At 45.4% G+C, this 23,831-nt stretch overlaps 1 protein-coding gene across 3 annotated transcripts; it reads left to right on the forward strand.

Moving 5' to 3' along the window:
- The first annotated feature begins 104 nt into the window (after positions 1-104).
- On the forward strand, positions 105-23,831 carry BEND3 (BEN domain containing 3). Of its 3 annotated transcripts, XM_015858645.3 has the most exons (4): positions 105-201; positions 7,081-7,125; positions 7,591-7,814; positions 18,963-23,831. In XM_015858645.3, exons 2-4 carry the CDS (start codon positions 7,092-7,094, stop codon positions 21,213-21,215), a joined length of 2,511 nt encoding a protein of 836 aa, XP_015714131.1. In that variant the 5' UTR covers positions 105-201; positions 7,081-7,091; the 3' UTR covers positions 21,216-23,831. The 3 variants fall into 3 exon arrangements, with proteins under 3 accessions (XP_015714131.1, XP_015714135.1, XP_085399782.1); XM_015858649.3 differs by lacking the exon at positions 7,591-7,814; XM_085543656.1 differs by lacking the exons at positions 105-201; positions 7,081-7,125; positions 7,591-7,814 and adding an exon at positions 11,755-14,500.

Genomic DNA, 23,831 nt, shown 5'->3' on the forward strand with positions numbered 1-23,831 from the left:
GGCGGCGGGTGGCGCTGGCCGCGGCGGTTCGGGGCTCGGTGTCCTTGTGCGGAAATGACACACGGTCCCGTCACGTCACGCGAGAGCGCAGCGCGCGGACCCTCGCACACAAAGAGCGGGGGGGAGAGGCGGCCAACAGCGGCGGCCGCTCCAGCCGCCCCCGCCGTCCCGGGGCCCCCGCGCCCCCTCGTACGCGCCCCGGTAAGTGCCGCCACCGCAGCACGGGAGGGAAGGGGCAGCGGGGAGGGGACGGCGGGAGGCCGGGGGCTGGGGGCTGGAGGAGGAGGAGAAGAGGAGGAGGAGGAGGCGGCCCCTCGCCCCGCCGCGGCCGGGCCCCGCTCCCAACACGGAGCAAGGCGGGCGGGGGCTCTTTGTTCGCCGCTCGCGACGGCGACTCGGAGCACGAAGCCCCGGCCCGGGCCGCCTCCATCCGCGGCGCTGCGCTGCGCTGTGCCGTGCTGCGCTGTGCTGCGGGGAAGCGCCGGGCTGCCTCCCCCCTTGTCTCACCTCGTCTCCCCCTCCCCTCCCCCCGCTCGCACCGGCCACATAGATCCGCCCGGCCATGGTTCGGACCGGAAGCTCCAACCGCCGCCGCAGCCCGGGCTCGCGGGTCTGACCGCGGAAGCGGCCGCGGGCGCCGCGTGCGGGGTTTGCGGGGCGGCCTCGCCGCAGCCTCCGCCTCGGGGCGGGGCCGGGCCGCTCCCACGTGGCGGCCGCCGCCTCCCCGACGGGAACAGAGCGGCGGGGGGATGCGGGGAACGGAGCGGACACGGAGGGTGATGGGTCCGTCCCTTTGCTCTCGGTGGGGGTCGGAATGCTGGTTTTGAACGGTGGGGCATCAATAATAGGTTGTATTCCAACCCTCCATTTTGGGGTCACGGGCAGCACCCCGCTGTCACCGAATAGATGGAATAGAGAACATTTGCTTTAAGCACAGTGTGCCCTGTTTGCGTTTTGCTCGTTGTTTGGGTAACAGATGTACAAGTCCCCTTTCCTGTAGGGAAAGCCTGTAGGGATGTACAGGGATGTACAGGGAAGCCTGTAGGGATGCTGCTCCAGCAGGGGGTTAGGCTGCATGGTCCCCAGAGGGCCCTTCCCACCCCTATGGCCCAGGCTTTGGGCATCACACTTGTTTCCTCAACCTGCTGCTCAAACAACTAACCCTGCTCTTCCAAAACACCCTTCAGAAATAATATGCGGTGATTTATAATGGAACCCGACCGAACACGTGCAAAGTGCAGCTCAAGAGCAAGAAACACAGAGTCCTGCTTCTTTCTGTCTGCTGTCTGTCTGTGCTGGTGGTTTGAGGTGTAACTTTAGACATGATTAATGCAGATGTTTGAGGTAGCGGCGTGCTGGCAGCCAGCTGAAGCTATTTGCTTATTCTCCACGTCATGCAAATGAGTGTGGTGATGAGGTTTTCCATAACAGGAGAATACTTAAAGAGGAAATTAAAGCATTAATGAAAGTGCCAAAAAGTCCAGAGTAAAATAGTCGTGTTGCTGTTTGAGAGGGTGTTGAGAAATTTCTGCCTTGTTGTTTAAAGTCAAATCACTGACCTGGACCCAGTGCTGCAGGCAGGAAGCAAAAGACCTGAATGACGTGGCCAAAGCCAGAGTTCTATAGGGTTGCTCCAGCAGAAGAGCTGCCCTGCAGCTGTTTGGTGAGCAGCGCCCAAAGAGGGAGGCAGCTCCGGACCACCTGAGCCAGAGATATGGCTTCAGAAGCCCTTGTCCTTGCAGAGAGTTAGTCTGACCTCAACCTTCTGAAACATCACAAAGGGCAGAGTGTTCAGTGTCATCAGGTAGTTAGAACCACCCTGCACTGGGTGGAACTGCATCCAGCCAGCTGCTTCCTTGCTGGTGGACTCCTCCAAGGGAGGATCGGTGGATCGCTGTGTTTTAGGCCAACAGAGCAGCCCCAACTGGAAGGGAAGTCAGAAGCTCATCAGGCCCAGCCTTCCTTGGAGAAGGGAGCCGAGGTGAGATGATCCAGCACTGTCTGCCCATCTCTGCCCAACTCTACTATGGCCCTTGGGAGCTTGTTCCAGGGATGTTCTCACTGTAAAACATTTCTTTCTTATATCGAGGTAAAACCCCTCCTGGTACAGCTCATGTCCATTGCCCCTCATCGTCTCCATGTGGCTCCTTGTGAAGGGAGACCCTGTGTCTTCTTCGTGGCTACCTGTTAAGTACTGCGGTGCCCCCTGAGCCTTCTGTTCCCCAGCTTGAAAGGGCCTAAAACTCCTTCAGTCTTTCCTCCTGCAGCAACTTCTCCGGCCCCTTGAAAACCTTTGGATTCTCTGCATTCTGTCCTTTTTATTATTGTTTATTCATTTATTTTTGAGTTGTGAGTCTTTACACTGCTTTATCCAACACATGCTTTACGTGAAGTACAGACCCAGAGACGTGGAACAGGATCTCAGACCCCTTATTGTCTGAGAAGTCTCTTAACAAATAAACTGTCCTTGATTGGCTTTGGGTAAACCACACTGTCATCATGTAGCGTTGACTTGATCAAGTGCTGTTGCAGTGAGGCCAGCTACTTTTTCTCTGTTAAATACCAGCAGTTCTGTGTACTCATCTTGTAAAACGTACCCAATGTTGCCTACTTACAATATCAGCTCCTTAGCTGGGTTAGCTGAGTGCTTTCACTGCATGCTGAAAGCCACAAAGTCGAACATATTCTTCAAATATGCTTTTAAACACATTCCCAATGTGACGAGCAAACACTGTGTCCTGTCTTTTGAGTAATGTGAGTAACAGTTCTCTCCTCTTTGGATGTAAACAAAACTCGAGTAGTTCTCATTAAAGCCTGTGACTTTTATGCATGAAGCAATGTACCACCATGAGGCACTGGAAGGAATAAACATATAACACACGTTCTTAAGTCAGAACTTAAAGATGATCAATCTGGCTTTCTTCAAGAGTGATTGCAAGGGTGGAGAATTGGCTTGATCTTCTATTACTCACAAGGTCTTTTCCTCTTTGCAGTGCGGTTTTTGTAAGGGTTGTAAACATAAGACGGTTAGAATAAAAATACTTTGAGGCTAGCAAATGAGTAATTGTTAGGTATGGACAAGGAGGAGGTTGGGTTATGTCACATTGTGTTCATAAGGTCTTTTCTACCTTTGTGCTCTTAATCCTTAAGGCTTTTCTGCATATTTGGAGTAGGCACAACTTTGACACATGGATGACATTTTTAGCTCTATTTGCAACAGCAGCTTCAGGGCAGTAGTTTCCTTTAAAAGGACAGACAAGCATTAATATTCCAAAACATTTTTCTTTTTTTAAAGACTTTATTAAGTTCATTATCTCGAACTTGCAGCTTTGAGCTACACGTTGAGCTTCTCAGTTAGCAACTGGTATTGGCCTGTCTTCCATCCCTGGGAAGGTGATGGAGCAGCTCATTCTGGATGTCATCTTCAAGAAATGAAGGTTATTAGCAATAGTCAACAGGGGTCCCCAAGGGGAAATAATGCTTGACCAGTCAGGTGGCCCTCTGTGATGTCATCACTGGCTGGGTAGCTGTGGAGACAGCAGTGAACGTTGGGTACCTTGACTTCAGGAAGGCCTTTGATATCGTCTCCCATAACATCCTCGTAGGTGAGCTCAGGAAGCATGGGATAGATGAGTGGACAGTGAGATGGGTTAAGAACTGGCTGAATCCAGAGGCCAGTACTGGGTCAGGTCTTGTTTGATGTCTTCATCAGTGACCTGGATGAAGGGATGGAGTCCACTCTCAGCAAGTTTGCTGATGATACAAAGCTGGGAGGTGTAGCTGACACAGAAGGCTGCACTGCTGTTCAGTGAGACCTGGGCAGGCTGGGGAGGTGGGCAGAGAGAAACCTGATGACATTTGACAAGGGCAAAGTTTACTTTGGGAGTGATGGAGCACTGGAATAGGCTGCCCAAAGACATCTTTGGAGATACTAAAAACTTGCCTGGACACTTTTCCTTGCAACCTACTGTAGGTAACCTGCTTTAGCAAGGATTGGCCTAGATGATCTCCAGCGGTCCCTCCCAAATCCTATAATCCTGTAATTCTATGTTGTTGGTTGAATGTTACCAAATGGAGTCATGTGCCTAAGTGATGTGAGTGGAAGTAGATGAATTTATGGCTGTCCTCCATGAGAGTGCTGAAGTACCAAAGTCTTTCTGTTGAATCTGAGCAGAATAATTCCTTATGCAGCAATCTCTGCAGGACTCTTCTGGACTCGATGTCCAGAAGCTGTAAGGAGGAGGGAAGATTTAGGTTGGATGTCAGAGGGAAGTTCTTTACTATGAGTGGTGAGGTGCTGGAACAGGCTGCCCAGAGAGGTTGTGGATGCCCCGTCCTTGGAGGTGTTCAAGGCCAGGTTGGATGGGACCCTGAGCAGCCTGGTATAGTATTAATGTGAAGCTTGGTGGCCCTGCTTGTGGTGGGGGGGGGGGGGGGGTTGGAGATCCATGATCCTTGAGGTCCCTTCCAACCCGGGCCATTCTGTGATTCTGTGTTATTCTCATAGCTGGGTAGGATTTCTGGATCTTGCTGCAAGTCTCAAGATCACATATAAAATGCTTAGATTCATGTCTAGAGTTTGAGTGTAATGCATGTTTATTTGTTTGAAGTAGCTTGAATTTGCAACAGGAGGGAGCATGATGCTGTTTATCAAATTAGTTCTCTTCAAATAAGCTCATGGTATATTAGGATGAATAGTTTTGTCTTTATCTGATGCTGCCCCATAGGGCATCCTGGCCTATACTGGCCAGCTGCATTACTTGCTGTCCTCACAGTCCTTGCTCACTGGTCAGCTCTAACCCACTTTCAAAGCGAGGTGGTGGTGTTTTGTGCAGTGGTTGAACTGTGTCAGTGGCGTGTCAGTGTCAGAGGGGGATTTCTGTTCCTCCTTCCCATTCCAGAGCTGACACGTGCTTGGAGCCAGGCCTGTTTGCTTGCCTTACCCATTGCCCCTCTGAATTAGAAGAAAAGCAACCCATGAAAAAAAGAAGTGAATTGTTTTATGTTAGTTTATCAAGCTGAAGAAGCTCAGTGGAGGATGAGGTGAGCAGCCATGCCTGACGGGAAGCAGGTGGGGCTGTGTGGCAGGAAATTACAGGGGCAGCTGACTCCTCACTCAATAGAAGCTGCTGTCTGTGGTTAATTTTCTCGTAATGCCCATGTTGTTACAAATATTGTAACAGAGGAAACCAGATAAGGAGAGAGATTACTAGGGCTCCCAAGAAGGAATAGTTTGGAGCTCGTGCTTTGTTTGACATCCAAGAGCTCAAACATAAGTCTAGTCATTGAGTCTGATGTTCTTTTTACTATCTACTTTTAACTGTATTGTGGCAATTTTCAGATCAAAAGGTAATTTACAACTAAGTTACAGCACTATGTTTCAAACACACGAGACAAAATGTTCTGACTCAACATGATTTGACCCGAACTGGGGATGGCTTGGCCTGCTTGATGTTTAGAAAGTTAACTGTTAACCAGGGTGTGCGCTTTGATTCAGTTTTTACTTCTCTTCCAGTTTTAAATAGCGATCATTCAGATTCTTGTTTATCTTCTACATCCAGTTTGCTAATATTTTCCTAGAGGAGTTCTCCTAACACAGCCTCCTGTTTGAATAGCAGTTATAGTCACATTTACAAGAAAAATATCATTCTGTATATCCTCTCCTCAATAAATTGCATCATTCCCCCCAGCACTGCCTTTTATATCCCTTTGTCCTGGCTCTGTGTTTACCAGCACACCAGCTGTTAGTGCTCTGCCCTAACAGAGCGGTGCAGGATTGGGCTGGGAAGCTCCAGCACTTTGATTTCCATTACAGAACGCTCTGCCACACGCTGCTGTTGGTGTGTTTGCTTGCTCTCACCTCTGGCCCTGACAAAAAGATTGTGTGTGGCAGCTCTTGAGCACGTCCACGTTTTGGTTTTGTATCAAAGCAGACTCTCTTGTCCCTCCCCACTCCAGTCTTCCTTTAGATTTCTTTATAATTCCCCCTATATGCTTTAGATGGGCTGTTTGCTTTGTTCACTTGCTCCCTCAGTTAAGGGATATGCAGGAATGGTTGAAAGACAACCATGTTAAAAAGGAATCTGACTGCGGAAAACGTGAAGTAATAATAATCTGGGGCCAATTAAACGTAAGGCTACAGTAGGTGAGCGTGAGAGATGTGTGACAGCTCTTCAGTCACTGGTTTACAAGTCAAGGGTGTCAGGTTGCAGCTGTGTGCCTCCTAAGGGCAGTGAGATCTGATTAGGTTGTTTGCTTTGTAGATCTCCAAAAGATTTAGAATATCTTTCAGGAACACATCCACAGACTGATGCTTATCCCAAGTGATTTGCCAAATTAGTTCCTAAGGAGACAGTAATACAGCTGAGTCTTCCATATGATCTTTAAGGTCCCTCCCTACCCAAACCATTCTATAATATGGGAAACAATGCTGAGCTTGTGCTGGGATATTATGGATTATTTATTTATCCTTACAAAGAAAACCAGCAATGTTCTTATGTTATTAGAGGCTACTGCTTTACAGTAGGAAGAGTAGTAGTTATTGCGGGTCTGCAGATTCTCTATTCCAATTTATGCAATCCATAACAAGAGACCATGGATTTTTAAGTGAAAACTTACCCCAACATACATGTGTTCTGTTCTATGATGAGTTTTCGTTCTGTGACTCGGGCTCACCCACAACAACAACATAAAAGCATTTGACCGTGTTAAGATGTGGTAGCTTAGTACAAGGCTGAGAGAACTTAACGCAGTTAACTTTCATTTCTGTACTGACAAGATACTTTATAAATACAAATAAAGTGACTTCCTCTTTTCTTCGTACCAGAAAAAAGGTGCATTGCTTTCAGTACATTCCTACTATTGTATGTTGTCTACAATATAGATTGTGTGTTTACAGGTCTGTAGATTATCATGAAAACTGATTGAAAATGGCTACTGACTGCAGAAGTAGAGACTGGAAATGATCCATGGGCTGGTGATGCCCAATGGCTGCAGAGTAAAAAACAATTACAAAAATACATGTAGGCGTGTCTTGTTTCCAGAAGATGCTGATATCTGTGTTCTTGTTTTGTTCCTTAGTGCGATAGAAGATGAATTCAGCTGAAATCACTGATGACGATGAAGGTAAAAGAAATCATACCTTGTCTAATTTCTAATCAGGCAAAAGTACTTGTTGGATGGAAGCTTTGAAATCTGATAAAGAATGCGCTTGGGTCAGAACAAACTACATTAACAGCTTCTGAAAAGCTATCTAAAATACACTGTTGTCCTTGTTATCCGTTATATTTTCTGCTCTGCATCCTTCCTTCCCCTCCAGAAAAATCTTCCTGCTTTAACTTTATGCTTTAGACTCTTCTTCGGGGAAGAAACTGTCATTTACTGGATGACTGTATGGTTCCTAACATAATGAAACCTTGACTTTGGGGTGGCCTCAGCGTACACTTATTGTGCAAGTCATAAAAAAAAATATTTATGATGTTCTTCAAAACACATTTTCATAAAAAGAAGCAAAACACAAACGATTGTATTAAGGCTGTCATGGTTTTCTGGAGAGAGTGCTTTATCTTTTTAAACCTTCTCTTTTTCCAGTAAAAATTCCTAAAAAAAATATTGTGAAAGTAGAAACAGAAAATGAAGATGAAGCTCTAGACTGCTCGGTAACATCCAGATCTTCTGAGAAACACTCAGTGGATGGCGCAGTTACTTGCCTACAGGATTCCAACAAACGGAAACAGACCTCACTTGGTTGTGATGGTTCAGGGAGCCAGCAAGATGTCTTGCCCAGTGTGAAGAAAAGACGCTTTACACAAGAGGTGACTTCTCTATACATGACTGTGTGATTTTTCTGTTCATATTTTATAGGCTAAATTCAGTGCTGTCAGAAGCAAAAATGCAAGTCATTTAATGAGATTTGCATTAGTAGTGAGTTGGAGTCAAATATGGCTTCACTTGACCCAGTTTGCACACAAAATTTGTCTGGGCATTTCTTTAACTTGGGAGCAATTGTATCAATGACGTACACTGTGAGGTTAATTCATTCATTTGAAGTATACTTTTGTTGTTTTTCATAGAACATAGGAGCAGGTAGGGATTTGGCATAACTCGGTATGACTGTGATTACAGCCTCTCTCCTCACACAGTCCTTCAGCTGGATCTTGAGTGGCAGTAGCACCAGGGCTGTAATTCTCTTCCTTCCATGACACAGATTTTGATGTCAGTGTGACACGTATAAATTTGCATATTACTCAAAAGCTAAAACCCTTCAGCACACCTGGAATGGCATGTATTGCAACTTCTGCAGCTTCCCAGCTATGGCAATCCCTACATTTGTCCAGCCAGTGAAGTAGGTTCCAGATCTCTTCAGTTATCCCCTTCTAGTGTTTCACCTCCCTAATAACCAGAGATGTTTCCACTTATCTCTGCTGAAACAGTGCAGGTTTCTCTTTGCCCTTGTTCTTTGCGGTGGGGAGAGCGGTGACCTTCTGTTCCTTTAAAAAAAAAGAAAGAAAAATTAAAAAAAAGTCTTCTGTTGCTGGGTAAAATTGTTGTAGTGCCATCCACCCCTGGCCCTTCCTTTCCTAGAACTGAAATTCTGTTTCCTCAGCTCTTCTCCAGGAATCACTTCATACTTTTGTTGTTCTCTTTGAGATTCCCAGAAGAGTTGCGTTCACTGTTGGATTGTCACATCTTTCCTAATGCCCTCCAGAGCACTATAATGACCTCCCGTTTTTCATACTCAGCACTTCTTTAAAATAACCTAGATTCAAATTCAACCTCTTTTGAATAACTTCAATCCTGGGGTTATATTTAGTTTATGACCTACTCTAACGCACATATCCTTTTCTGCTCTTCTGCCGCTTAGCCAATTATCCCGAGTTGTATTTGTGCATTTCATTTCTCCTTTCTAGCTGCAGCTCTTCCTATTTGTTTTTCTTGCCTGTCATCTCTCTGACTTCTCAGGGCTCTGTTTTTTCTCCCAAGTGCCTGCGGTAGGTAGGTTTTGATCTTAAAACACTGCTTTCTTTTTCTTTGTTTCCTTTCTCTTCTACTTTTTACAATTATTTTACTTACATTCACAATCTCAAAAGAGCTTCTTACTGCTCCCTGAACTGGGCTTTCTTTGTGTTTTGCTGGTTGTTTTTAGTACAGTTTTAACATTTATTTGAAATGAATTAACCTTGAATTTATTATGTCAGAAAGTGACCCAGTTACAATGAGGAAAACTCGCTCTCAGCTGACCCCAGTGAATCAGCATGTTTAGTTAAATAACCAACCAGAAGCAGTCCTCAATCCTAACAACGTTTTTAAAGTGCACTGCTTTTCTAGTCCAAATATTTTGTTTTGGTTGATGACTTCATTAACTATTTCTGCTTAAACGGAGAACAAAATATATTTGAGAGTATTGCTCTTGTGTTACATTTCACATAGACGTCTATCTATGATATAATTAGAGCCATACTTCTTCTATTACATAATTGCACTCTTGGGCTGGTGTTTTTATTACTCAGTGACTTCCTATCGGAAGACATTTCACTTCTGATTTAAACCAGAAATCAACATTTTCCTGCATTCCTTATAAATAATCGTAGAGAAATCTCATGTAGGAGGAGGTAAATTTAAATAATTTCCTTGCAAGACATTTCCAAGCTCAGCTATTTGCTAGAATTGTTTTCTGTGTTTCATGCTTAAACATATTTGTTCATCATTATTCGTATGCTAGAATGTTTTGTTCTTTATTCTTATGGGCATTGAGACTTTGTATGTAAAGCATGCTAAAGTTCATAAATTACCTGGACTTTTCCACTGAGAGCAATAACTAAGCAACTTGGGTTAGGACACCAAGAGATAATGTGAGAGATTATTCCACAGTCAGTTGTGTTGGTCAGTTTTTACCAAACTGCTGCATTTTGGACGTCTTCAGATAGAGTCCAACAATTTGCTATGCAAATGCAATATAAAAAGCAGCACTGGATTATGTGTATTTAATCTTACAAAAATATTCTTCTCTTGTATTATTGACAGTGCATTCAAATTGTTCGTTCCAAATCAGAGTAGTATCTTCTGAAACATGCTAATAGCCAGTAAAGATCGATTTATTTAAAAATTACAGAAAATTAATTTAAAAATATATATTAAAAACTCAATTGGAGAATTTACCCAAAGCCTCATGTTTATGCCGTGAATAGCGCTGTTCCCAGCTGGAACCTGTATAAAAACAGGAAAGCAAAGCAAAAGGGAAAGGTGACAGGAAAGCTTCTGACATGGAGAGTGCTGAGGTGTAGGCCCAAACTTGCTGTCATCTGTTAGTCGAATTTTGAGTGCATTTCTCTGCAAGGCAGATGCCCAGGTCCATCCAGCAGCGCTGAGCTGTTGGTAGCAAGGCTGAGCCCTGCTCCTGCACGAGCACTGCCTTTCCCCCAGCACTCTGCATCCAGGCCTGAGGGTGCAATAAGATACTGAAGGTGGTGAGCCCGTTCTGCAGGATATGCATCTAAATCATGCTTTGTCCTGGTGCTGCGCGTGAGGTGTGCGCTGATCGGAGGTACCCTCATGTTGCCAAGTTTTGTTGTATAATTAAATAGGGAAAAAACAGCAGGAGCTCTGAGAAGAAGTAGCAGACTGTTGGTGACCTTGGCAAGCTATTTAGTAAGGAAGGAGCTGAATAAACCATACTCTGTATGTGAGGGAATATTTGGAATAGTCTCTGTGAACAGGGATGTTAGCTAAAAGGCAGCTACTTAGGTAGTAGGTTTCACTTTATGTTAAAAAAAATTAAAAATCTACATTCACATCCAGGCTGGATGTGGCTCTGGGCAGCCTGGTCCAGTCGCTCATGACCTTGCCCATGGCAGGGGAGTTGAAACTAGATGATCTTTGCAGTTCTTTTCAATGCAGGCCATTCTATAATTCTCTGATTCTTTAGAATTGCAATTTTGTTTTTTCCTTTGATCTGAAATGGTAAGAAGTAGATTTTTTTTTTTTTTTTTTAGTTCAGACTGGGTTCTCACTGTGGAGCAGAGCTACCCATGCATCCCTGTGGTCTGGGCGGATTGCCATGACCTGCCTTCAGGTGATGTCTGCTTGGGAAGCTAAACTGTCTGCTAGAAGTTCCTCTGTTCCTGTTGGTGTCTGTGCCAACCACAGGCAGGAGCTGGCTGAGAGCTGGGAGCAGTTTGGGTAGCAGTCTGTCTGCAGATCAGCCTCTGGTGCTGTTATAAGTCACAGAGATGCTGATGTAGGTGGGGTGTTTTGTACCACATGCTGGTGGTGGTCTGCAGCTCTGGCTTCCTGCTGCACCATAGCAAATGGGCCCTAAGACGAGTGGGACTGGAGAGACGGTCTTCTAAATGGAACCTGAAAGTCAGCTGTCCTAAGCACCACCGCTGCTACAGATTCTGTGAACTGTATTGCTTTTATGTTATGCTTTCATTTATCATCCGTCCATCCGTACAGCCTTGAATGTATTCACAGGTTTTCACGTGTAGGGCTGCGTGATGTGAATGAGAGCAGAAACAACTCCCAATTTCATTGGGTCTGCTGGTTCCTAAACCTGAAGTAGAAAACAGCTTGTTCTGTTTAAGCATGCAGTGACTGCTTCAGAAATTGAAAAGTAATTAGATTCAGTTTGTCACTGGAGTAAGCAGATGCCAAGTAGGAGGACACCTAGGGACCAGATTAATTTAATGACTGTTACTGTTCTGCTTTTCAGAAAGGAACCTTAATTCTAGCCCCTCGTTGTAGAACGTGCTGAGGTCTTTGCCTACATTTCGGATTGCTTATGGTTCTCAGCTCAGACCTGAAGTCTGCGTTCCATCTGTTACAATCCTTGAATGCAAATTCTGTATTTTTTTGTTCTGTTGTGGAACAAGCCATGCCAAAATGTTTCAGAACAGACTTCTGAAATCTGTGAGCGTTTCCTCACGTTTGGATTCTGCATCTTGAATTTTGATCTTGTTGTATCTATTCAACTACATAAGAATTATTTGCAGTATCCATGTGTTTGAAAAAAAGGAAAACAATAGTCAATTCCAAACCAGAACAATCCTCAAGCCCCGTGTAGTTGCTATGAGTAGATGAAAACGTTTGGTTCAGATTTCAAGCAAGGAGGAAGAGAGAGGGATGACCAGGAGCAGGAATTTCTTGAGAGTAGGTTACTGGTTTTTTGTGTAAGTTATTTAGAAATCTGGAAACTAAACTTCTCTGCCTGTCAGAAATAAAATTGCCTTTGAAAATGGCTATGTCAAGGTAACTTTCACTCGAGAAGTGTTTATTATTTACATTAAAGAATGTTTAATATTTTACTCCTTCTTAGGACTTTTTAAATATTCGTGCACCACTGTAAAGATTAAAAAATTAAACTGAAACAAATGTATTGTTATGGTTTTGCAATTTGGTTGGTGTTGGTATTCCACATCAGAACACCATGCTAATAATGGGAGTAAAGGGGACAAGTTTTTTTTTCTGTGAACTGCCTTAATGAGCATGTGGGGTGGGGCACCGGAAGGGAAGTGAGGAAGGGGACGGCGTTGCTGGACCGGCTCCCTGTGAGGAGACAACGTGGTCAGACCTTCCTGCCTTCCACAGCTCCATCGGTGAGATTTGGGACTTGGTACTCTCTTTGTTGAAACTCTCTTGTTGTTGTTTAGTGTTATTAGGTTATTAAACTGCCATTCGTTCTCAGATCACCTTTCTCCTCCCTCATTTTTTTGTTAGACCTAATCGCAATCTCCCTTCCCTTCCCCGTCTCCCTAAACGCACGTGGCCGGGCCGCGCCGGGCCGCGCCGCACTGCCGCTAGAGAAAAGGGGGGGGGCTTTTGTTCGTGCTGCCCCGGGTTTGTGCCCACTGTCCCGGAGTGAGCTCTAGAGAGAACTCCGTGACATTTTTGGTGGAGAATGCGGGCAGAGCTCAGGGCAATGTTTTGGGCAGTAATTAGGTGGTTTTTTTCAGCAGCCCTGTATGTAGGACTGATAGTCCCTAGGTTCCTGTGGTCCTGGCATAAGGACTTCCTGATGCTGGGGGTAGGGGTAGATTTATTAATCCGACGGCTGGCAGGGATAGAGATATCTGCCTGGCTCCCTTCCAGACTAACGAACATCACAGGCACCGTGCTTGAACTGGCTCACGAATGCTCTGAATTCCTTAAGTATGACTGGGGTGTCAATTGGAATACTGTGTTGTTAGTCTCTCTAATTGTAGTAGTTTACTATAAATTGCAGAGAGACTTGCAAAGAATAGTGCAGAGAGACTCAGGAAAAGGGCCAGAAGCATCGGGACCCCCAGTATCAGGTAATCTCACCCCTGAACACCAGAGGGACCTTGGGAAATTAATAGAACCCCTGAGTGAGTGTGGGAGATCAGGGGGATCTCAGATCGAATGGCTTATGAAAAAGATAGAGAGTCTCGAGAATGAGATCCAAACCCTAAGGGGAAGGCAACAAGTCAATCCCAGCCGACCACAGGAAGCACCAGCATCAGTGTCAGTCGCCCCAGTGGAAGGCCAGAGATGGGAACGTGTGTCCTCACGTCTGGAACGGATGGAGGAAGTAGAGGAAGATCCGGGCGAGGGACCCTCCCCAAAACCACCGAGAAAGGCAACCCAGAAGACTAACAGACGCGGAGAAGATAGTGATGATGAGGGAAAAGTCACTGCTTCCTCTACTCGTAAACCTCTGAAAATTACTGAAATCCAAAGTGCGAGAAAGGAGTTTGCCCGACTCCCAGGTGAACGCCTTGTCACTTGGCTGCTCCGGTGTTGGGACAATGGGGCCTCCTGCATGTCCCTAAGCTGCGATGAGGCTCGTCAATTAGGAAACATTGCTCGAGACTCATCTATTGATAGAGGGATCAGCAGATGTCTCGATGGAGTCGCCAATCTCTGGGAGAGGATTCTATCAGCTGTAAAGGCAACCGGTCTTCTCAAAAGTGATTTGGAGCCTGTACTGGAAAAATGGAGTACAGCTGAGGAAGGTATCCAGTACCTGAGAGAAATGGCCTTGGCAGAAATGCTGTTCGATCCCACGTTTGTCCCTGGGGACCCAGAGGATTACCATGACCCAGAAAAGGTGAGCGGTACTCCGGAAATATGCAAGAAACTCATACGGTCAGCACCAGGGAAGTATTCCAGTGTACTATTAACGAACTCTAACAGGTATGATGAGCTGGATAGGAGACCTGAAATTTTTGAGCTCATCCTTTCACTGCAAAATATCGAATACTCACTACTGCCACACCGTACCACCATCGCAGCCATCTGTAAAATGGTGGATAGAATGGACCAAATGGAGAGAAGACAGGACAACATGCAGAAGAGCTGGTCTGCGGCAAGGAACCACAGTGAACCTGTGGCAGTCTCAGCTGTCAGACGCAAACGCACACCTGTCCGAGTGAAGGACCGCAGTGAGCCTATGTCACGTGGTGCCATGTGGAACTACCTGCGTGACCATGGAGAGGATATGAAGAAGTGGCATGACGAACCCAATTTTGTACTGCGAGCACGGGTAAGAAAATTACAAAAGAGGTCAGCCACTACTGAGGTTGCCTCTACCGCTGCAGACAACCAATAGAGGGGCCCTGCCCTCAGCCAGGGGGGGGAAAGGGATAATAGAGTGTATTGGACTGTGTGGATTCGGTGGCCTGGCACATCAGAACCACAAAAATATAAAGCACTGGTGGATACCGGTGCACAGTGCACTCTGATACCCTCAGGTTTCGAAGGGACAGAACGGATACATATACATGGGGTGACTGGGGGTTCGCAGGAACTGTCTGTATTGGAGGCCGAGATAAGCCTCACTGGTAGAGACTGGCAGAAACATCGTATAGTGACTGGCCAGGGGGCTCCTTGCATACTTGGAATAGATTACCTAAGAAGGGGACATTTCAAGGACCCCAAAGGATACAGATGGGCTTTTGGAATAGCTGCTACAGAAACAGACAGTATTAAGCAGCTGTCTGATTTGCCTGGCCTATCAGAGGACCCGTCTGCTGTGGGGTTACTACGGGTGGAAGAACAACGGGTGCCAATTGCCACGAGAACAGTACACAGACGACAGTACCGTACTAATAGGGATTCCTTGCTCCCTATCCATAAGCTCATTCAACAACTAGAAAGTCAGGGAGTAATTAGTAAGACCCATTCACCCTTCAATAGCCCCATATGGCCAGTGCGCAAAGCCAGTGGAGAATGGAGGCTGACAGTGGACTATCGTGGCCTTAATGAGGTCACACCCCCATTGAGTGCTGCAGTGCCAGACATGTTGGAACTCCAGTATGAACTGGAATCAAAAGAGGCAAAATGGTATGCCACCATTGATATTGCCAATGCATTCTTCTCTGTCCCTTTGGCCACAGAGTGTAGGCCACAGTTTGCCTTTACTTGGAGGGGTGTTCAGTACACTTGGAATCGTTTGCCCCAGGGGTGGAAACACAGCCCGACCATCTGCCATGGGCTGATCCAAGCCACGTTGGAACAGGGCGGTGCTCCAGAGCACCTGCAGTATATAGATGATATCGTTGTGTGGGGTGATACAGCGACGGAGGTTTTTAAAAAAGGAGAACGGATAATCTAGATCCTCCTGTCTGCTGGTTTCGCTATTAAGCGAGACAAAGTGAAGGGCCCTGCCCAAGAAATCCAGTTTCTTGGGGTGAAATGGCAAGATGGGCGTCGCCACATCCCAACTGATGTGATCAAAAAAATTACTGCAATGTCTGCGCCCACTGACAAAAAAGAGACACAGTCCTTCCTGGGTGTGGTAGGCTTCTGGAGGATGCACATCCCAAATTATAGCCTCATTGTGAGCCCCCTCTATCAGGTGACCCGAAAGAAGAATAGCTTCGCGTGGGGCCCTGAACAGCAGCAGGCCTTTGAGCAAATCAAGCAAGAGATAGCCTGTGCTGTGGCCCTGGGGCCAGTACGGATGGGACAGGATGTGAAGAACATCCTTTACACGGCTGCTGGGGAGAAAGGTCCCACTTGGAGCTTGTGGCAGAGAACCTCAGATGAGACCCGAGGCCTACCCCTAGGATTCTGGAGTAGAGCATATAGGGGGTCGGAAGAGGGCTACACTCCAACTGAGAAGGAGATCCTAGCCGCATATGAAGGGGTCCGGGCTGCCTCTGAGGTAATTGGCACCGAAACACAGCTTCTCCTGGCACCTCGACTTCCAGTGCTGAATTGGATGTTTAAAGGGCAGGTTCCCTCCACTCACCATGCCACAGATGCCACATGGAGTAAGTGGGTTGCACTAATCACACAGCGGGCCCGGATGGGGAACCTCAGCCATCCAGGGATCCTAGAAGTGATCATGGACTGGCCCGAAGGTAAAAAGTTTGAAGCACCACCAGCAGAAGAGGTGTCACGTGCCAAAGAGGCTCCCCCATACAATGAACTTCCGGAAAACGAAAAGAAGTTCGCCCTGTTCACTGATGGATCGTGCCGCATTGTTGGGAAACATCGCAGATGGAAGGCTGCAGTGTGGAGCCCCACACGACAAGTTGCAGAGGCCACGGAAGGAAGAGGAGAATTGAGTCAATTTGCGGAGGTAAAGGCTGTCCAGCTGGCCCTAGACATTGCTGAGCGGGAGAAATGGCCAGTGCTTTACCTCTATACTGACTCGTGGATGGTGGCCAATGCCTTATGGGGGTGGTTGCAGCAATGGGAGCAAAACAACTGGCAGAGGAAAGGTAAACCTATTTGGGCCGCTGAACTATGGAAGAACATTGCTGCCCGAAGAAAGAACATGGTCCTAAAGGTGCGTCACGTAGATGCCCACGTGCCCAAGAGTCGAGCGACAGAGGAGCAACAAAATAACCACCAGGTAGATCGAGCTGCCAGAATTGAGGTGGCTGAGATAGACCTGGATTGGCAGAATAAGGGAGAGTTATTCCTAGCTCGGTGGGCCCATGAGACCTCAGGCCATCAAGGCAGAGATGGAACACATAAGTGGGCTAGAGACCGAGGGGTGGACATAACTATGGACGCTATTGCACAGATCATCCATGATTGTGACACCTGTGCCATGATCAAACAGGCCAAGAGGATGAGACCTCTCTGGGAGGAAGGGCGATGGGAAAAGTATAAATATGGGGAGGCATGGCAGATTGATTATATCACCCTGCCAAAGACTCGTAATGGTAAGCATTATGTTCTCACCATGGTGGAGGTAACCACCGGATGGCTTGAGACATATGCGGTGCCCCATGCCACTGCCAGAAACACCATATTAGGCCTAGAGACACAAATCCTGTGGCGACATGGCACCCCAGAGAGGATCGAATCAGACAATGGGACTCATTTCAAAAATTCACTGGTGAGCACTTGGGCCAAAGAACATGGCATCGAGTGGATCTATCACATCCCCTATCATGCACCAGCCGCTGGTAAGATCGAGCGCCACAACGGTTTGCTGAAAACCACGCTGAAAGCAATGGGTGGTGGAACATTTAAGAACTGGGAGAAACATCTAGCAGAAGCCACCTGGCTGGTAAACACCCGAGGATCAGCCAACCGAGATGGCCCTACACAGTCCAACTCCCTGCGTACCGTGGAGGGAGACAAGGTTCCTGTGGTGCATGTAAAGAATATGCTGGGAAAAGCGGTTTGGGTCCTTCCAGCCTCTGGAAAGGGGAGGCCCCTCCGTGGAACTGTCTTTGCACAGGGACCTGGGTGCACCTGGTGGGTGATGCAGAAGGATGGGGATGTTCAGTGTGTGCCACAGGGAAACTTGATGCTGGGGGAGTGCAGCCTGTGATTCCATGTGTGTGTATATATATATATATCTGTATGTACATATGTAATGCATGTTAACTACTGTTTATATGTTGATAAAAGTTAGGCATGATGTGATGATGTGTAATAAGGGGAGGAATGTTATGGTTTTGCAATTTGGTTGGTGTTGGTATTCCACATCAGAACACCATGCTAATAATGGGAGTAAAGGGGACAAGTTTTTTTTTCTGTGAACTGCCTTAATGAGCATGTGGGGTGGGGCACCGGAAGGGAAGTGAGGAAGGGGACGGCGTTGCTGGACCGGCTCCCTGCGAGGAGACAACATGGTCAGACCTTCCTGCCTTCCACAGCTCCATCGGTGAGATTTGGGACTTGGTACTCTCTTTGTTGAAACTCTCTTGTTGTTGTTTAGTGTTATTAGGTTATTAAACTGCCATTCGTTCTCAGATCACCTTTCTCCTCCCTCATTTTTTTGTTAGACCTAATCGCAATCTCCCTTCCCTTCCCCGTCTCCCTAAACGCACGTGGCCGGGCCGCACCGGGCCGCGCCGCACTGCCGCTAGAGAAAAGGGGGGGGGCTTTTGTTCGTGCTGCCCCGGGTTTGTGCCCACTGTCCCGGAGTGAGCTCTAGAGAGAACTCCGTGACATGTATCAACTTCTGACATCAGCAGAAAGAGAATAGTGACAGTTCGGGTCATAGCCTTCATGGTATTTTCAAAAGCTAACGTAAGGAGAGCACTAGCAATGCTAAATGCAGGTGGTGGGAGCAGTGGCAAGGTCACAGGACGAAGAGTCAGAAAATCTAGGTTCTATTCTTGGCTCTCCTGCTGACTTGTTGCCACCCGAGTTCTCTGCAGCTCGAGATCCTCACACATAAACATAATGATACTTAATTTGGGAGAGTATTTAGAACTCGGTGGGAGAAGAGTGCTAAATATTATAATTTAATTTCTAGCCTGTGGAGAAAGCCATGAGCCAAGACAATAATAATAATAGTAATAATAATAATAATAGTAATAATTTAAAAAAAAACAACATAAATAATACTTCACTGTATTTTTGTTGATTTATTTTATTAATGCATTTAATAATTTGATATATGTAATACAAATGAAACTTCTAGAGACAGTTTGGCCTCACACTCTTATGTAACAATGCCTGCTTAAGGGGAACACATCTATAACTACTATTTTTTAAGCAATCTTACTAATACAATATTTATTCATTCAAAGGGCTCCAATTCAAACATGAAGAACAGAGATACTGGCTCACCCACTCAGGTAAATGCAGAGCAGCCAAGCAAGAACAAGAATCCTAATATAACATGGCTCTGTGAGGAAGAACCCTTCAGTGACATAACCACTTCGTCTTACAAGAAACCCCTTTATGGCATCTCACACAAAATTACAGAGAAGAAGAATGCACCGGGAGCAGAGCAGTTTACCTCTTACGACTTGTATGAAAAAATCAGCCCCAGCAGTCCCTCGCATCTTCGGACTTTGAATGACCAGCGCAAAAGGGACTCTGCTGCAGCCCTTGCTGCAGCAGCTGTTGCTGTAGAGTCTGACCCAAATATATATTCTTTGATACAGAAAATGTTCTTCACGCTTAACACTCTCAGTTCCAATATGACCCAGCTTCACAATAAGGTTGACCTGCTGTCTCTGGAGGTGAGCAGAATTAAAAAGCAAGTCAGTCCAGTGGAGTGTGTGGCAGATTTCAAGCCTCCCCCTGAGTACACGCTGACTTCTGCTGAGCTCAAACAACTCATGGATCAAAGCACGTCAGGTGGAGACCTTGCCTGCCGGTTACTGGTACAGCTCTTCCCAGAGCTCTTCAGCGACGATGAGTTCAACAGGAACTGCAGCGCGTGTGGCTTTCCTAACAAGAGGAAGCTGGAGTCTCTCCATCTGCAGCTTATCCGTAGCTATGTGGAAGTCTGTTATCCTTCTGTGAAGAGTACAGCTGTGTGGCAGGTGGAGTGTTTGCCTCAACTCAACGATTTTTTCAATAGATTTTGGGCTCAAAGGGAGTTGGAAAATAACCCACAGAATGTGCAATCCTCCAGTTTTTATGAGACTGAACAGGTGGATTCCTCTCATTTTCTTGACGATAAAGAGCAAGAAGAAGCTTTGTCCTTGGACAGGAGTAATGCCATTGCCTCAGACTACATTCTAGATGCTCAGGATCTCAACGAATTTTTAGATGAAGCTTCTTCTCCGGGGGAGTTTTGTGTTTTTTTGTTACATAGACTGTTTCCAGAACTCTTTGACCACAGAAAATTAGCTGAAAGGTACAGTTGCTATGGGGACTCTGGGAAGCAATTGCTGGATCCTCATCGGCTTCAGATAATACGTAGGTACACTGAAATTTACTTCCCAGATGTACAGGAAGAGGAAGCTTGGTTGCAGCAATGCGTTCAGCGAATAAATGAAGAACTTGAAAATGTGTATATGGATGGAAGTGAATGTGATCAGTTGAGAGATGACTGTTACGACTCTTCTAGTTTACCAGATGACGTATCGATCATAAAAGTGGAAGACAGCTTTGAATATGAAAAACCAGGTAGACGCTCAAAAAAAATATGGCTTGTGCCCATTGACTTTGACAAACTTGACTTTCCCCCTCCTGATTTTGATGTCCCTGTTCCCGATTACCTATTGAACAAAGAACAGATCAAAAACATATACGAAAGCAGTCTTTCCATAGGCAACTTTGCCTCTCGGCTGCTTGTTCTCTTGTTTCCCGAGCTGTTTACTCATGAAAACTTACGGAAGCAATACAACTGTAGTGGGTCTTTGGGCAAGAAGCAGCTTGATCCCACTAGGATTAAATTAATTCGACATTACGTGCAGATACTGTACCCAAGGGCAAAGAATGACAGAGTATGGATGTTGGAGTTTGTTGGGAAGCTCGATGAGAGGTGTCGGCGAAGGGACACGGAGCAACGGCGCTCATACCAGCAGCAGCGGAAGGTCCACATGCCGGGGCCCGAGAGGAGGGAGTTCCTCAGCTATGCAATAAACCCCGAAAGGTTTCGAGAAGAGTTTGAAGGGCCACCATTGCCACCTGAAAGGAGCAGCAAGGATTTTTGCAAGATACCACTTGATGAACTCGTTATTCCTAACCCAGACTTCCCTGTGCCTTCTCCGTATTTGCTGACTGATAAGGAGGTAAGAGAGATCGTACAGCAGAGCCTTTCTGTTGGAAACTTTGCTGCCAGGCTTCTCGTAAGACTGTTCCCAGAACTCTTTACTCCTGAAAATCTCAGACTGCAATACAACCATTCAGGTGCTTGTAACAAAAAACAGCTGGATCCCATCAGACTGAGACTGATCCGCCATTACGTGGAAGCGGTTTACCCCGTGGAGAAAATGGAAGAAGTATGGCATTATGAATGTATACCGAGCATTGATGAAAGATGCCGGCGTCCTAACAGAAAAAAGTGTGACATACTGAAAAAAGCAAAGAAAGCAAAGAAGTGACAGGCTCTTTGAATTCCTAAGACTTTGACCACTAAATTATTGTCAGGATTATGCTTTGTTTCAGACTGAAGGGCCTGTCGGGCTGGGGCTGCTCAGCATCCGAGAGAACTAGGCACTAAGTTTGTTGCATTTTAACGTGTGTGTTGCATCTATGTGGGCACTGCAGCAGTGGGAAGTGGCTTACTAGGTTTGTACGTGGGTAAAGATCCTAAGTCATTGGTGACAGAGCTCTTGATGACTCATTAAGAGCATGGCTTTCACTGGCGCAAGTACCATGTACTGAAACTCTACTATGCCATTCCCCATTTCTGCATTTCTTCCTTTTTTAACACTTTTTAATAATAAAGATTTTTTTTTTTTTTTAAAATGCGGTGCTCGTCAGGGGCAGTATTTCATTTCACCCTTATACACAATCATGTTCGTTCATTTGGAGTTTGAAATTTAAACCTCATGGAAATCTACAAAACTAATGCTTCTTGAAAGTACCATTTTCATTGAAATCACAGCTTGAATGAGTTTTGTTCTCATTGATACTGGGATGCTGGAAATAGTAATACCACGTCCAAGAATGGGTCAGAGTGGTGTGGTTTCAATTTTTGACTGTTACTCAAGTTTTGTTTCTAAAAATTCTACGAATATGAACTATTGGAGAGTTGAGACGTGAGCATAGACAGCGTGAATGTCCCTTTCTGTTGGCACCCCAAGCTTAATCATGCCCCTGTGAGTTTTCTTTTTTGCCCAGTGTCACGGTTGGCATGACTGAGGGTGGCTTGTGAGAGTAGAGCCAGCAGCACAGACCCAAACCCGCACCTGTGGAATGTATTGCCACTGCCTGCGCCTGCCTGCTTGCCTCTCTGTAACACAACAATAACTAGATAAGCAACACGGACTTCAAAAACTTTTAGAACTTACTGTGTCAAAATGACAATTCCAAAGGTTTCCAGTATTAACATCAAATTGCATCAATAAAAGTTACCCGCAAAGATCAGTTTTGGGATGGAATGAAGTGCTATGAGGTTCCCATGAATGAGCTGTGGTAATGTAACTCACTCTGCATCATCAGAATGGCACCATCTGGATTTTTCAGATGTAGAGGGATATTGAGCTCGCTCACTTAGCCAAATTGATTTAGTGTAATTAGTAGCTATTTGGAGACATAATTGTGTATGTATAACTTAGATTCATATGGTCAAGTTTGCATCAATAATATGTTCATATGTAACATAGGCCACCTAGAACCCACTGTGACTCTGCTGTATGATTTGTCACTGGAGAGCACAGCTTTAAAACAGCTTTCTCCTTTTTTTTAATGGCGATGTGAATGATGTCAGAGAGTGTCAGATATGCATTTTTGAGTCAGTAGAGTCAGCGACTGCGTACTGACCATCGCTGGAACGCCTCGGAGCAATCGTTGATGTTCCCTGTGGTCCTTTTTAATTGTTCCTAAATGGCTCGTAGCGTATCAAATTTGAAATCTGTTCCAGTCTAATTTTCTATTTTAGCATTTGTAAGAAAATACAAAATACTCGATATTTTTACTTCGGATTTTTAGAATTTATTGTTCTTAGAGTCATATTGATCTCTCCCTTTAAAAAGCAAAAGAACGTTTGTTTTTTTCCTAATGGCAAGTACTAGCAAAAGGATAGTGTTTAAAGCCAGGAGTAAGCAGTAATAGATTTGCATTTGCTCATCTTCCCCACGTGCTAGCAACATCCTCAGAGAATGTATGAAGAAAGTCATGAATGTATTAAACGATACACTGAGACTGTTTGTGTCCATCTAAATGTTTCCCGCTGGTTTAAATAATAGCAGACCACACGCAAAATGGATATCGGAGCGAATGTGTCTAAAATAAAAAGAAAATGTTTTTACCAAAGATAAAGAACCGATACCGCAACGTCTGCATTATCTTTCATTTCAGTGCATAAATTTAGCAAGTTGAATGTGCCAGAAACAGACCTTCTCTTGTAATTGTATGCTACCAAGCGCCTCTGTGAAGTCTTCTACATGCACTTGTATGGGAGATATAAAACCACAGAAAATACCAACAACCTGTTGCAAATGCCCAACCAGATGGCAAGAAATGCAAAGTGTGGCTTTCCTTTATACTTTTTTTTTTTTTTTTTTTTTTTGATTTTGATGTCATAAATGTTATACCACTAAGTGATGTCAAAGCTCCCAAAGAAGTCGATGACGTTAAACTGTTGTAGCACTGGCGGGCGTTACTAGATAGCATGTGAATTTAGGACGTACTGGGTTTTACTGTAGATGTTGTCATTCTGTCCTGACACATCAAAGATCAGGCCGTTTATCTTACATACTGATGAGTGAAAAAGCGATTTTCAGCTTTTAAAATGGCATTTTCAAAAGTGGGTACAGAAAGATCCTTGCTGGTTTTTCTCTTAACTTACATCTGATGGTTGTGTACATTCCTTTGTCTCACTGTTCCCAGCCTTTCATGGTTTGACTGTATGCTTTGTGAAGAAAAGAGTGACATACAAGTAGTGACATGGGGTCACTGGAAAAAAAAAGCTCCTGCAGTGCATCCGAAGTACAGCCACTTCATCCGGTTGGTCTGTCCTGTAAATAAATTAAAGGTATATTATTTTCATACAA

The sequence above is a fragment of the Coturnix japonica genome, chromosome 3 (assembly GCF_054131305.1).
Source record: "Coturnix japonica strain WE chromosome 3, WE-NBRP24, whole genome shotgun sequence".
NCBI lineage: Eukaryota > Metazoa > Chordata > Aves > Galliformes > Phasianidae > Coturnix > Coturnix japonica.